The 16,397-nt window shown below is 35.3% G+C and overlaps 1 protein-coding gene across 4 annotated transcripts in view; it reads right to left on the reverse strand.

Moving 5' to 3' along the window:
- The window catches only part of Helz (helicase with zinc finger), a 164,684-nt gene that overhangs the window by 76,070 nt on the left and 72,217 nt on the right, over positions 1-16,397 (reverse strand). For 3 of the 4 annotated variants that reach the window (XM_076870584.2, XM_076870583.2, XM_076870585.2), the window contains 4 exons: positions 11,195-11,528; positions 9,339-9,469; positions 2,756-2,935; positions 2,139-2,243 (listed from right to left, as the gene is read on the reverse strand). In XM_076870584.2, the coding sequence (XP_076726699.1) occupies positions 2,139-2,243; positions 2,756-2,935; positions 9,339-9,469; positions 11,195-11,528 (750 nt within the window). The remainder of the gene's footprint in view (positions 1-2,138; positions 2,244-2,755; positions 2,936-9,338; positions 9,470-11,194; positions 11,529-16,397) is intronic. The other variant, XM_076870586.2, reaches the window with a different exon arrangement.

Below are 16,397 nucleotides of genomic sequence, written 5' to 3' on the forward strand. Positions count from 1 at the left end.
ATCTAAAATGATTTCTAAAACCTCCACTCCCAATATCTGGAGCTCAGCTCAACTCCTGGCAACTAAGAGAATTTTATAAATTTGAATCACATGTAGTATATTTAAACCTACTAACTAGTGCTATTTACTCTAGCTAGTCTCACACTATCAAGTTTCCTGGGCTGGGACTCTAAAGTACTGTCAAAAGACAGCAAACCTTCACTCCCTGAAGACATCCCTCTCCTTCATGACCAGAGCAGACACTTGGTGCCCTCTTGTGTTCCTTCCCCTGCAGCCTGGGATCATGTGGAGAAAGCTGATCGCCCCAGAGCAGTTAATCACTCTAATTTTCCCTACTGGTGCTAATAAATCCTAACAAGTATTTCTTAGGAAATACATTTACAAGTCAATACATTACCCAAAGAGGAAAACAGAGTGGAAAATGTAGGTTTATATGAAGAAAATATGCAGGGAAGTCAGGGTTTTTTTCTCATTTAATTCAATTTTCTAAATGAAATCATATGATTTGAACATACTTTTTCATCTTGGATGAACTAGTCTCAAAAGTGAAAACAGGGAGACCTCTTTCTAACAGGTAAGTTTCTATATTTGGGCCACTACAACCATACAACCATAAGAATATAACTTCTTACTCTACACATTTAGAGGCACTATATGTTGGATTATAACCTCCAAAAAAAAAAAAAATTTAAACAGAAAAAGCTAAGTACAACTTTCAAAATAATAAATTTTACTTTCATCAATAGCTCTACCACCACGAATAGCAAGTGAAATATGCTAAGTTCACCAAGATTTGAGCAGGCTTTACCCTACTGTTTCCAAATCAAGCACAATGGTAAATGAGATTGTCACATTTCCCACGCAACACACACACAAAAACACACAAACACATGCTCTATCAATGATAAAAGCAAAGAAAACAATTTATCAACATGAGAGTGAAAACATTTATGGCAAAAATGCTAGCTATTCAACTTTCATTCAAATCTGAGCAAGATTAGATTCTGAAGCAAAGTAATTATTAGTGAATTTACCCTTGAATAAATATCATATTTTCACTTACAAATGTTTACATATGATACTTTCTTATTAAATACAACTACATTCTAGGTAAAATAACTATTCCTGCTTTATCTTCTACACTAAAAACATAGCACAAAAAAAAAAAAAAAAAAAAAAAATCTATTAACAGGCCACATCACTTTTCTCTCTCTCTCTCTCTCTCTTTTTTTTAATGCAATTCTAAAATCATTTAAATGGTTTTAGCTATGGTTATTAAAGAAGTAAATTGCATAATTTCATTTTTCCATGCCTGGGATCAACTAGAAATAAAAAGTTAAGTGAATTATGAATCAAAAGTGTGTGATTAGAAATTAATTTATAAACAAGAATTAATAGTAATTTGAATAACCTAGGCCATGATATATTAGTTGGTAAAATGGCAAACTAAACATTAACTTCATATAGCAATGAAAACAAATGGTATAATACATAATCATTTAATGATTCTTTATTGTTTTCTGAAGAAAAGGATTTTTATTCCCCCACAATCCTGTATTTAAGTATACTTCATGTCTACAAAAACTCACAGGACCTTGCCATGTCAACTTAAAATTTTCTTTGACATTGTGTCTTTTAAACAGTAGCAAAAAATTGTGAATTCTAGTCAATTACATTTTGTTGCAGAATGCATTTCAGTATTTCATGCTTCTCTAATATGTAGCTTCCACGAAATTACCAGCATGATAACAGTCAAATGTTTATTTCCATAAAGCTGAAACTGCATGACTACTCTGCCACACTAAATGTGCTATAATGTAAATTAAACTTGATTTTAATTTATCATATTTAATATTTTATCATACCAGCTTTTAGAGGTACATATCAAAATTTACTCAGGTTGTAACATTTTTTACACACAAAACTTAAAAAAGGATGTCTTTCTCTATAGTTAATAAATGGTTAAAGATTTTTTTACATTTTGCCTTATTTTAAATTAATTACTCAAAAGACAACCTCCAAATGCCAATACATAATTAAAGATTTTGGTATATCCAAAGTTACTAAAATCTTTGCAGACACCTTTTCTTAAGAATAACAAAGTATGATACAGATACATAATAAGCCTTAAAAAATACCTGAGAGGTCTTGCCTGGGGATTGCCTGCTTCTACATATGGATGTAAATAATCCTTTATGTAGAGATCAGCAGCACTATTAGAATGGGTGCAAATGAGAATCCTGCTGAAATAAATGGTGCAAATAAAAAGAATGATAAAACACAAAACTATTCAAGCAGTATAATACCAAAAAAAAAAAAAGCAGTGGCCATCTTAATAGCATACATTTCTGCCAACCTACTCAGTGCTCTCTAACATTATTATTTAATGACGCCTTTAGGAAACAACATTTCTCATTAAGCTACAAAGGAAGTTACCCAAAATTATATTAAAATCTATCATATAAATACGAAATTTTCTAAACCCAGCTCTTTGGGCTTTAACATATATTACAATTCCTTGGCAGACTTCAAGTTTTGATGGCTATTTAAAAACCATCACTTTCTATATTACCAATTTTAAAAAAGTGTTTCTAGAGAATTCAAATTTTAATGCTTTGGGTTTAGTCTTTTTTCTGTTCTTTCAATTTTTAAGAGATAGGTGAAAACTGTCTTGCTGGCACTCATTTTGTATTTAAAATAAGAAGAAAGGAAGCGCCCTGCTCTTGAAATACTAGCATACATCCCAGCTGCTCACCTAGTCTCGTGCTGCTGCAGAATGTGCTTGACGGCCTGAGCTAGAGTGAATGTTTTGCCTGTCCCGTAGGGCCCAATGATGAGGACAGGTGGGAGCTGGATGGAAAGTGGAGTGGTAATAGCCAGAACAGCTTCTTTCTGTTTTGCATTTAGTCGAGGATCCAACTGTTCATCCCATTGTCTATGAAAAATAAAAATGTCATTTTAAATATATGCAACTTAGTAATTAATAGAATATCACACAGAAGTATCCTGAATTTTACTGAACCACTAAAAACTACTAAAACAATAGCACCAATAACAACTAATGCTTGTTCTAAAACCACTTTTCAGGAAAATTACCCAACAGAGTCATTTAGAGTGTCTGCCCATGTAAGTCATAACTTTATCTTGTCCTACTCCAAACACAAAAATTTTTTGACAACTAATCCAAAGAAATCGAAGCACTTCTAGTCTAGTGGCTGCCAAGTTCATTAAGTAATAATGGCAATGTATCCGTTTGTGTCAAAAAAGTGTCAGAAATTTTTTTCTGAAAATAATAAAGTTGTTTCTTTGCACAGCAAATAAAATGCAAAACAGAAACTAAAATAATTTAAATTCTGATCCACTGAAAAGTCTCTCAAGGTTTCAAACAGGGAAAAAGAAAAGACTTTATGTCTCTGGTTAAGAGACAGCAGATTTTTTATAAAACCTTAACTTAGAAAATAGCATTTTTTTTAAAAAAGGTACCAAAAGCCAACAATATGAAATATTTTCTTATGTTTTCACATACAAATCACCCACATCTATCCTACTTTTCAGGGTTAAGAACACCTGCCACATAGCACAGATGGCTGCTGTAATGAGATCTATCTTACTAGTGTCCCTTCTATAACTTGGCGAAGTTTTGAAGATTTAAATGAACAGCAGATGCTGAAACAGATCAAACCAAATGGAGAACCAACAGAATTCTTTCTCATAGTCACAACTGAAACACTAAATATCACAACAACTATGGCAAAAATGATAGGGATGTAAACCAAAATAGGAAGGGTGTGTAAAGAGATGCTTAGAAAATGTGCAAAGTGCCTGCAGAACAATCCTGAAATAGTAGAACAGAGTTTAGACAGGAAAATTCCCTCTGTGAGGCTACATTCAAAATCAGAAGCTAGGACATACGGAAAATCATCTTAACACTTCTAGTTTCTTAAAAAATTACAGTGAATGTTACATCGTGACAGGTAATCTCAAACCAAAAAAATTCTCTGTAAAGAAAATGTAGGAGCTCCAGTAGCGCAACTAGTTAATGTGCAGAACTTACAAGAAAATATAAATTCTCAGAAAATAAACTGATCCCGTGAACATGCCATCAGCCATTTTTCTGAACTACAAGATTTTTTAAGTTAAAACAATAACAAAGAAAAAAGACTGCTGAGCAGTGATGCTGAATTCCTTGGAAGCTATTTACTAAATTGTAAGCATTTTACTTCACAGTCCCTCTGTATTAACCAGCTTATTTACTCATAATTCTGCCAGTACCTAATAATATTCTATCTTCTATAAATGAAGAAATGGGTTTTAGGTGACCACTAAGTCCAGACCCAATATATGTAGCAGATCCTGTGGCATTAATGACTATCCCAAAACCATTCAAAGCACCCTTCTCTCCTGCCTAGCTACTCGGCTACTGGGCCTAGCCAGTTGTAATATTCCATTTCCCAGCTTCCTCTGCTGAATACCCAATTTTGGTGAATTAAATGCAGGAATAAGTCCCTCAGACAGACTCTCATAGCCAATAAAGTAAAAACAAAGCCTCACTAATTATTTAGCTAGCTAACGATTCTAGGTACAGGTTTTTAATTTTTTTCCTTTAACTAGAAGAAAGTCCTTCTTGCTCCATTGCCTTCCTCCTTCAACTGGCTGGAAAGACAATGTAGTAAATAAGTATACAGCAGTCACAGGATAACCATGAGACTATAATAAGCATAAAGAAGAAAACCAGCTCACTTTATTGGCAGAGAGGAAAGGGTGACCTTGGCCCATGATGGCGCTGCTGAGCCCCTGCACTAGCCTGGACCACCTATCTCTAGGCTTATAATTCAACATCTTTCACCAGTTAGTTCAGAAAACCATTACTTGCATCCATGTCTGATCACTATGATTCTTTGATATCTGTCCCTCATGCTTCCTTCACATATACATGGAGATGATACCTGCATAAGACAATTACTTTAAAGATCAAATGAGATAATGCATACATACATTTTTTAAATTAAAAATATTTACTTAAAGCTGTATGGAAACAAAATTGAGCAATAGAAGTTTAATTTTAGTTTCTATTCCTATATTTCAGAAAAATGGTTAGGACACACATTTAAAAACAAAAACTTTAAAACACTGTAATCTTGCCAGGTACAGTGTGCATGCTCAAAATCCCAGAAATTTAGGAAGCTGAGGCAGGAGGCTCACAAGTTCAAAGCCAGTCCCAGCAATTCAGTAAGACCCTATCTCAAAATAAAAAATTTAAAAAGAGCTGTAGATGTTGCACCCTTGGGTTTAATCCCTGGTACCAAATAAAAAGCATTCTAATCTTTCAAATCTGGGGGGTTTTGTCAATTTAAAAATGAGCTATAAACCAGGCACAGTGGCACATGCCTGTAATCCCAGAGGCTTGGGAGGCTGAGACAGATGGATCATGAGTTCAAAGCCAGCCTCAGCAAAATCGAGGCACTAAGCAATTCAGTGAGACCCTGTTTCTAAATAAAACACAAAATAGGGCTGAGATGGCTCAGGAGTCAAATGCCCCCGATGAGTTCAATTCCTGGTACAAAAAAAAAAAAAAAAAAATGAGCTATAGAATATACTATATAAGTACAAATCTAAGAGATTAATGACAAACTTATAGGTATAAAATATGTCAATATCCCTTTACTTTGTTTATGTAACTCATTTTACCTACCAATTATTTCAGTGTAAATAAGCACTTCAGAGCAGACCAGAAACTTTATCAATGTCAATCATCTCTGTAATTTCTGGCAATGAATAGTGAATAGGTGATGAGAGCCAATGACTAAAACAAAGTGCACTTGTTTATTATACCACCACGTAATAAGGGAAAGATATATATTAAATATTTGATAAGTCAACTTTGGTTTTCACAATTTGAAACAATATGAAATCTCTACAATTTATTCTGAATAAAATAAAATAAATTGTTTTATTCCCAGAACCAAATTAATTCAAAGTCCTTCCCTGGCCAAATACATTGTTATAATTAATTTATAAGGCTACATGCTAAAGAATAATTTTTCAACTTCATTTATGTATCTATATAGCACAAAAGATTAATTTGTTTGTTTCTTTGTTTATTGATACCAGATATCAAACCCGGAAGCATTAATCACTGAGCCATTTTTCCAGATCTTTTTTAATTTTTTATTTTAGGAAAGAGTCTCAATAAGTTGCTTTCGGCATCACTAAATTGTTAAGGCTCACTTTGAACTTGCAATTTTCCTGCCTCAGCTTTCTGAGTTACTGGAATTACAGGCATGTACCATCATGTCCAGCAAAGATATTAAATAGTTAATGATATCTGAGTAAGTTCCTAAATCCAGAACCTTTCGTGGGTCGGAAGGGAGGGAAGTACCGGGGATTGAACTCAGGGGCTATCAACCACTGAGCCACATCCCCAGACCTATTTTGTATTTTATTTAGAAACAGCCATCTCACTTTTGCTGAGGCTGGCTTTGAACTCATGATCCTCCTGTCTCAGCCTCTAAGCTGCTGGGATTACAGGCCTGCACCACTGCCCCAAGCCAGAACATTTTAATTACTATTTGTATTACAGTGGTATGAATTGTTTCCTGATAGGAAGTTTTTCTACTATTTGACATTTTGTTATAACTTTTGCCATTAACAGTCAGTAGGGTTTGAATATATTATATGTAAAACAACTTTCAGCAATGAGTACGTCAGGTAAAAATGCCTAAAAGTTTATTGGTATGGCCTCAACATTTGAACAACTATTTTCCTTCTTTAAACTTGAAATTCTTGGGCTGGGGTTGTGGCTCAGTGGTAGAGCACTTGCCTTGCACGCATGAGGCACTGGGTTTGATCCTCAGCACGACATAAAAATGAATAAATAAAATAAATGTATTGTGTCCATCTACATCTAAAACATTTTTTAAAAGTTGAAATTCTTAATAACTTAAGTGTGTCAAATATTAATAATGTGCAAGACCTTGTTAGTGTTCAAAATAAAGAAGACATGGTCTCTTAGTATACAAAGCTCACAGTCTAGTGAGAAAAATAAAATGTACACAACTGACAAAAAGTAACTGGACACATTATGCTTGAAAGCACAAAACTAACTGAGCCTTCTAGATAGCAGGGGCTCAGTAGTTACTGAAACAATGAAATGGAAAGGGCTGGAAAAAGCCTTACAGGACAGGAAGATTCTCAACAGGCTGACACTGGGCAAAGATGTCAGCCCAGATGTCCCAGTGGATGGGCTCAAAGTGAGGAACTCCCATAAAGATAAAGAGTCAGGGCTGGTGGGGGATGGGGGATTCTTCAACGGATTCTTAGTTTCAGTTTTATAAGATGAAAAAGATGTAGAGATTGTATAACAATATGAACATATTTAACACTATACACTTAAAATGGTTAAGACGGTAACCATTACAATTTTTTAAATTTTTAAAAAATAAACTTCAAGAGAATTCAATATGGCTAGAGTACTGGGGACTTGGAGGAAGGGGATGTCAAGCAGAAAACAGTTGAGTAAACTCCTGAAAAGACATTGTTGGTAAGCACAATCAACATGCTTTGCAACAAAGAGCTAATAATAAGTTTCCGATTAGGTCTAAGACTTTATCAACATGTCAAGGAGAAGCCTTCAGAGATGTGACATAATGGTTGTTTTAGAAAACGAACTTTGAAAGAAATGTGAGAGGTAGACCAGACAACAGGGTTACAACCAGAAGGACAGAAGACCAACTAGCATGCTGCTGAATCGGTACAGGCATGAATTAAGCACTGGTTCTGAGAATGGAAAGAAAGGGACAGATGGAGAGAAGGTGAACCAAATGAGAGCTGAGAAGTCAGCTGGAGTTTTACAATGAGATCACGGAGTACCCTCAGGAGTATGAGCAAGTGGGAAGGAGATACAACAGCAAACAGAGAGTATTAGAAACATGCCAAACATTCCATCTCAAAAATTTTGGCAGGAAAAAGAAGAAAGGAGATAGGACAGCAAGGGCAAGCAAAAACACAGCAGAAACGACTCAGGTTCTGTGTTGTAAGAAATGTCATATTTTGTTTTGTTTTAGGACCAGAAGAAAATGGAATGTTGAGGAGGATTGATGTGTGCTGCTTCTAGGCCTACCTAGCACATAAAAATGACCCATGTGGTCCTCTGTGCTCATTCTCCCCGTCAACACCCACAGTGACCTTGGAAACCAATTACTGAACATGCCAGGGCCTCCATCGGTATGGAACAGGGCCACTCTACCATGTTTAGAGTGATAAATAAATGACTATTGTGCCGAGCCAGTAAACTTAAAGAGAGAGAGAGAGAGAAAGAAAGAAAAAGAGGAGTTAGTATGAGCAAGGCAGGGACCAATGAGACAAAACCTGCCAGAGAAACTAAAAACAACGATTCAATCACACAGCTATCACTGCTATCTACTGTTGAAACAAAACAGAGTGTCTTATTTAATTGCATGTAAAGAAGTGCCAAAGAGAATTTAAGCAGAATGCTATTTACACAACCAATAACTTGAGAGCAGTTTCTAAAGTATCTTCTGTCATGCTTACTCCACATTGCTGAAATCACAATATTGTCCACTTTCAAAAATAATTTAAAATTAATTACTTAATTCAGAAAGGCCTCAATTTTCCAATTAACCTTTTACTCAAAAATATCCCTAAACTGCTTGGCATCCTATCAAACTAAGGCTGTTAAGAAAAGCAATAGAAGGGCTGGGGTTGTGGCTCAGCGGTAGAGTGCTCACCTAGCACTTGTGAGGCACGGGGTTCAATCCTCAGCACCACATAAAAATAAATAAATAAAATAAAGGTATTGTGTCCAACTACAATTAAAAAAAATTAAGAAAAAAAAAAGAAAAGCAACAGAACTCATTTCGACTGTGAGGAGTCTTGGCCAAGAAAATCAATGATGAAACTCAAATGTTTCATTCTGAGGTTTCTTTTACTGTTTTGTTTTTTTGGTTGTTTGATTTGGTTTGGTTGTTTTGTTTTGTTTTTGCAGTGCTGGGGGTGGAACCCAGGGCCTCAAGCACATTAGGCAAGCACTCTACCATGAGCTCACTCTCCTTTCTTTACCACTAAAATGCCTCCTGAGGAACACAGGCAATCTTTCCTATAAAAGTATGCTGGAGGGGCTGGGGTTGTGGCTCAGTGGTAGAGCTCTTGCCTGTCATGTGAAGCACTGGGTTCAATTCTCAGCACCACATATAAATAAATAAAGGTCCATCAACAACTAATAAAATATTTGGAAAAAAAAAGTATGCTAGAGTTACTTATTACAGACAGTCCATTTAATATTGATATACATCCTCTACTAAGGCACTTTCTTCCTGTACCTGTTGGGACTCCACGGTATGGTGGGAGTCATGCTGATGTCTGGAAACAAGACGCCATTGTCCTTGATCCTGTCTAGTGCATAGTGCATTTCACAGAGGGGTAATCGATTCAACTGGAACTGGAGTTCAACCTGAAAGATCAAATGAATTTTTTAAATTATTTTTTATTCGTATACTATAATTATATATAATAGTGGGATTCATTATACCATATTCACACACTTACAAAACAATTCAATCAACCTCATTCTCCAGTATCTTCCCTTTCCCTTGCCACCTCTCTCCCCCAATCAGCTTGCTCTAGTGCTCTCTTCTATAATTATTATTTTTTAATGCACACACTATAATTATATACAAATATATATCACATGTGTATATACATATATAAAATTCACTGTGGTTTATTTGTATATGGACATAGCATAATTAGGTATATTCTGTTCCCCAGTACTTCCCCATACCCTCCCCTCCTACTTTTTTATTTTTTTTTTTCAGTTTTTGTAGTTATAGTTGTAGAAAGACAATGTGGTGCAGAGGATCGAACCCAATGCCTCACACATGCCAGGCAAGCAGCTCAGTCCCCTCCCTCCTTCTTGATGTCCTTCCTCTACTCTATTAGTCTCCCTTCTATTGCCATGAGATCCTCCCCATCACTACCCATGGCTTCCACATGTGAAAGAAAACACTGGACTCCTGACTTTCTGAATCTGGTTTTATTTCACCTAGCATAATGTTACAAACATCAATGATCAGTGCTAGCAGCTCACTAAATGACTTTGTGGAGACAACAATTTGGGGGAACAGTAGTTCAGAGTTGTTTTTTTTTTTTTTTTAAGTGTGATCATGTTCTAATAGCAATTATTATGGTTAATATTTGCTTTGTGTAGTTAGTATTAGGCACTGTAATAAGTACTTTACAGAGATTGTCTCACTTAACAGTATTAATGGTATATATATTGTTACTAACATCATTTTACATATTAAGACACTTAAGCACTTGTAACTCATTTAATCTCTGGACAAAATTTGATACCACGTTCTTACAAAGAATGCATTTGATAAAATCAGTAAAACGATAGGGAAAAATGATTGACAATCAGCCCCATTACACTGTTCCAATTCACTATGAATAATATGCACCAAGTTTTACATTCAAAAAGGAAAGAAAAGGCTAGCCTTCCAGTTAAACATGGCAGCCTGAACACACAATTCACCTAAAAACCCACAAAGATAAAGAGAACAGGAACATATACAACTGCAAATGAGAGATATCTGAGCATGGAGCTTAGTTTTTCATTTTTCTTCTTTGCCAATTTAAAATTAATCAGAGGGGCTGGGGTTGTGGCTCAGTGGTAGAACACTCACCTAGCATGTATGAGGCACTAGGTTAAATCCTCAGCACCACATAAAGATAAATAAATAAAGGTATTGTGTCCATCTACAACAAAAAAATGTTTTAAAAAAATAAAAATAAGGGGCTGGGGTTGTGGCTCAGAGGTAGAGTGCTCTCCTAGCATGCATGAGGCACTAGGTTCAATCCTCAGCACCACATAAAATGTAAAATAAAGATATTGTGTCCACCTAAAACTTAAGAATAAATATTTTTTAATAAAAAAAAAATAAAACTAATTAGAAAGCTCACCTTATTTAAAAGTAGAACATATTACATGTTACTTAAATTTAAAAAAAAAAAACTAATTTTCTCTGGGAGTTACAAGAGGTCCAATTCTCAACTCACCAAAATAAGCTAATCATATTTCTAGTTATTGTGGAAGAACGAACCAAACCAGAAGAAGGCTATCAACTGGCAATGGGACTTCAGACATGTGTAGATACTGCGTCACTTTCAAACATACCTGTGTGTCACAGTCAGGCCGAAGGTTAAGTTCTTCACAGCATTCCCTGGATATCCTTAAAAATATATATTCTTTTGTTTTTTCTTCAATAGTAGCTTCATAAACCTTCTCTTTGGTTCCCTGGGTCTGTGCTAACTTCTCTTTAGGGACTGGTAATAAATAAACAGCATTGACTTTGGTCATCACCAGTCGTCCAGCCAAAGTATCTTCAGAAAGTGTTTCAGTAAGCTTAAAACGTCCAAAAAGTTGTCCGTTCTGAGCATACTTTGCACCTCCAGAAACTCCAGTGAGCATGAAGCTTGCTAGAATCTGCAATTGCACTTTAAGGTTGAACCTAAATTAGAAGTAGAAAACTGGTGTGAATATTTTACATCAAAACCATCAAAAACCAAAAGAGTACAAGAAAAATAAATCAAACTACTAAAAATTAAAAAGTTCCTATCAATTTCACTCTATTTTTTATGTAAGTTTTAACTTACATACTATCTTTCTGCCTCTAATCCAAGTTGGAGACACCAAAACTTTTTAATTTTTTTAAACATATATGTGTGTGTGTATATTTAGTTGTCAATGGATCTTTATTTTATTTATTTACATGAGGTGCTGAGAATCAAACGCAGTGCCTCACACATGCTAGGCAAGCGCTCTACCTCTGCGCCACCACCCAAGTCCCCAAAACTTTTTTAAAGTGAATAAACTTCCATGCAAGTTATATAAAGATGCATACCTGGTTGTGTTAAAGAGTACCCACATTCAGAAAAGTCTGAGTATTGAAAAATGAAACTAAAGATGATTTTTTTAAAAAATGAACTACTATGTATTAACTAATATGAAAGTCAGCTTAAACACACCACTGGGATAACAAAAACATTAAAATCACCTGGGACCGGGACAGTCACCGCATCAAAAAACTACAATGAACTTTAACTGATTGCTTTCCAAGCAAATTAGACCAAAAGATTCTAACCATAAAATTTATCTTTCAATAACATTAATGAAAAACAAGCATAATAAATTTTTATTCATGGTTACAAGAAGGCAAATCTTGGGGATATAGCTCAGTTGGCAGAGTGTTGCCTTGCATGCACATGGCCCTGGGTTCAATCCCCAGCACTGCCCCCCAAAAAGAAGGCAAATCTCATGCAGAAATTATGTCAAAAGAAGTTAAAATCCATCTTACTAGAAAATAGTTGTAGTACCCGCTCACACTTCCATATGTACATAAGCACACAGAGAATTAAGTATGAAAGCAGCACAAACAACCACAATTAATCTACACAGTTAAGAAATGTGAAGAGAAAGTTTAAAGTTGGTTGGCAATTCTTTGCCATTCTGAAAAAGTACTGACAATGTGATAAGAAGCAAGGGAAATATTTTCTACTCTTTCTTAGAAGATTTAAAACATTTGAATGAAAAAGAAATCATATTGTTTGAAATCTACATATCCAGTTTAAGGAAAAGGCTACTTTGTAATAGTACTGCTAATTTTTTTTTTTTTCCAGATCTTCCTTTGTATATATGACATCAAGAATACCTTATAAGGGCTGGAGTTGTGGCTCAGTGATAGAGCACTTTCCTAGCATGTGTGAGGCACTGTGTTCAACTCTCAGCACCGCATATAAATAAATGAATAAGAGCTTTAAAAAAATATGTCAACATCTTTAAAAAATTATATATATATGAAAAGAAAACCTTATAAATCCCTAAGGGAAAAAACTATTTTAAAAAACCTAAATTTCTTGGGCTATGGCTGTGGCTCAGCGGTAGAGCGCTTGCCTAGCATGTGTGGGGCCCTGGGTTCGATCCTTAGCACCACATATAAATGAATGAATGAATAAATAAATAAATAAGTCCAACTATGACTAATAAATAAATAAGTTTCTTACTAGAAATATGTACATTAGCCAGGCTCAGTGGCATACACCTGTAATCCCAGCAGTTTGGGAGTCTGAAGCAGGAGGATCATGAATTCAAAGTCAGCTTCAGCAAATTCTCTTTTTTTTTTTTTTTAAGAGAGGAGAAGAGAGAGAGAATTTCTTTAATAGTTATTTTTTAGTTTTCGGTGGACACAGTATCTTTATTTTTTTATTTTTATGTGGTGCTGAGGATCAAACCCAGCGCCCTGCGCATGCCAGGTGAGCGCGTTACCGCTTGAGCCACATCCCCAGCCCCTTCAGCAAATTATTGAGGCACTCAGCAACTCAGCAAAATCCTGTCTCTAACTATAAAAAGGGTTGGGGATGTGGCTCAGTGGTTAAGCACCTCAGAGTTCAATCCCTGGTGTGTGTGTGTGTGTGTGTGTGTGTGTGTGTGTGTGTGTAAATCAAATACCATAATTAAAGTATTATAGTAAAATTATGGCGAGGCATGGTGGCACATGCTTGTAATCCCAGCAGCTCAGGAGGCTAAGGCAGGAGGATCATGAGTTCAAAGCCAGCCTCAGCAAAAGTGAGGTGCTAAGCAACTCAGTGAAACCCTGTCTCTAAAATACAAAATAGGGCTGGGGATGTGGCTCAGTAGTTGAGTGCCCTGAGTTCAATCCCCAGTACACACACACACACACACACACACACACACACACACCCCAAAATTATGACTATCCATTTATATATTATAAAGCTACAAATTATATTTGCTTAGAGATGTTTTTATAGAATTTAGAAAATATTTAATGAAAATAACAGATCTGAACAGTTATTTATGTTTTTAATAAGTCATAAAAGTTCACAGGCTCCATTAGTAATCTTATTTATTTATTTATTCTTTCATTCATTCGTTCGTTTATTTATTTATTTTTGTGGGGCTGGGGATTGAGCCCAGGGCCTTGTGCATGCAAGGCAAGCACTCTACCAACTGAGCTATATCCCAGCCCTCCATTAGTAATTTTAAAACACATTTTACAACAGAACATTTAAGGCTTCAAAAAGAGATATATAAATATATACTGAAATATTAAATAACATGGATTTATATGAAGATCAAATAAATTATAGCTGAATATATATGCAATATATGGAATCTCTAAAAATTATGTTATATTTCCCTCATTCTCAAGCTAGACAGGTTAAGGTGGTAATTTGAAGAAATGCAGATTATATATTATCTAGTTATGTGTGACTCTTTAAAGAAAATTCTTTAGTACCTAGTATCCAAATAACAATAAGCCTTAAAATGAAATGAAACACTCCTCCATTTACATATAATCTCTGTTAACGTGCTTTTCTTTTTAATAAAATATGCTGTTTAAAGAACAAAAACCTTTATGTTACACATGCTTTCTTAAATTAGGCTAAAATTTTATTTGCCTTTTACCATCCAAATAACTTAAGAAAGGTCCGGGGTCATTAAGACTTCCCCCACAGGCAAGAGATTTCTTCTAGTGCATTCTTGACTCACAAAGAACCTCTTTGTTGCTAAAGGGGATGTACAACACTTTCAGAACCTTTTTATCCCCTTCATTTTGTAACCACTCTCCTCTCTTTAAACTTCCTCTTCCCCTGACTTCAGTTAAGACATACTCTCCTAGTTTTCTCACTACCTCTCTTCTTATGCCTCCATCTTCCATCCAAGATCAGCCACCTTATCAAAGCTCTACCCACTGTCTTCTTACTTGTGCTCTACATTCTCCTAGGTAAGGCTGACCTCTCCCAGATCTACAGCACGAGGCTCACACACACTCAAAACCCATAAACGCAAACTGGAATCACCATGAGACCTCTTCAAGGTGTCCCCCAAACCAATCCTCCCATGTATTAAACAACTTCGGGAACGGCATTAACTTGCACCCAGGTGTCCAAGCCAGAAATCAAATCATTCTTTTTTTTTTAAAGAGAGAGAGAGAGAATTTTTTAATATTTATTTTTTAGTTTTTGGTGGACACAACATCTTTATTTATTTTTTTAATGTGGTGCTGAGGAACCCAGCGCCCCGCACAAGCCAGGCAAGCGCGCTACGGCTTGAGCCACATCCCCAGCCCCTCAAGTCATTCTTAACCTTGCCTGACATGAACCTGTGTTCCATATCATCAATAAGCCCTGGTAGTTCTGAATGGTCCTCAGTTCCTTCTCCTCCAATTCATCTGCATCTCAACACTTTTAACTTGGATTATTATAACAAATTTACAGTATAACTTCTTTTTTCAAATCTATTCTTTACACGACAATTAAAGGTCTTTGTACAGGTCTGAGGATAAAGTAAAAAAATTCTCTCGCTCATCTACCAGGCCCCACCCATATGCCCCCGCCCCACTGCAACTATAAATGATCAACTTGCAGGTTCCCCTAAAATTCTATGCTCTTATTCTTATATCCTGTTTCTTTTAACTCAATTCTTTTGACTTACTCTGAACCTAACAAATCTATACCCATATAAATGTGATTTATATTTATATATTTATATAGCATATAAATGCAATTCAGTGTTTTTTTGTTTTGTTTTGTTTTGTTTTACAATTCAGTTTAAATACCATCTGCTCCCAAAAGCAGATTTGATTCCCTTCTTGAGTAGACTCAGCTCCTCTCCCTCCTAATATGGGACAGATGCCTCTCCTGTGGGGGCCCTGGATTCCTCCACCAGAATGCTGCTACATTTATGGTCTGTCTCTGTACCAAATTATAACTTGTAGGACACAAGGAAGCATATCCTGTTTGCCTTCTAGTAACTAGCCTAGAACCGAACATTTTGAATACTCAAAAAATTCTGTTCCCTGAATTAACAATACACTTCTGTTAGAATCCAAATTTTTGCCATACACCATATTCTCATTTCCAACACTTCACAGTATTCCCTAACAAATTCTTGAAATATATTTCTCAATGATCGTAATATATTAAAAAATTTCATTGCCATTTCTATTTTAGAATCTACCATCAAAAAACACTTGATCACAATTTAGCAGGCATGAGAAATTAATTTTTCAGTTTGGGAGCAACAAAAGAATCCTCTTGTGATATTTAGTTGTGTGCTGCAGCAAAACTATTGAGGTAGAGGCACTAAAAAATAAAAATCCTAAGAAAAACAGCTTCTATTGCAGAAAATTCATCATTTATTCAAGATGAAGATATTATAGACTTTCTACTAGTAGTTACAGATGCTAATATTTAACTTTTCTAAAAGATGAACAGATTAAACCTAAATTTCAATCAGTAATTTCTCTTAGGAATTAAAATATAATTTTTAAAATTTAGTAACTCAGAAATACTTA

The sequence above is a fragment of the Callospermophilus lateralis genome, chromosome 11 (assembly GCF_048772815.1).
Source record: "Callospermophilus lateralis isolate mCalLat2 chromosome 11, mCalLat2.hap1, whole genome shotgun sequence".
Taxonomy (NCBI): domain Eukaryota; kingdom Metazoa; phylum Chordata; class Mammalia; order Rodentia; family Sciuridae; genus Callospermophilus; species Callospermophilus lateralis.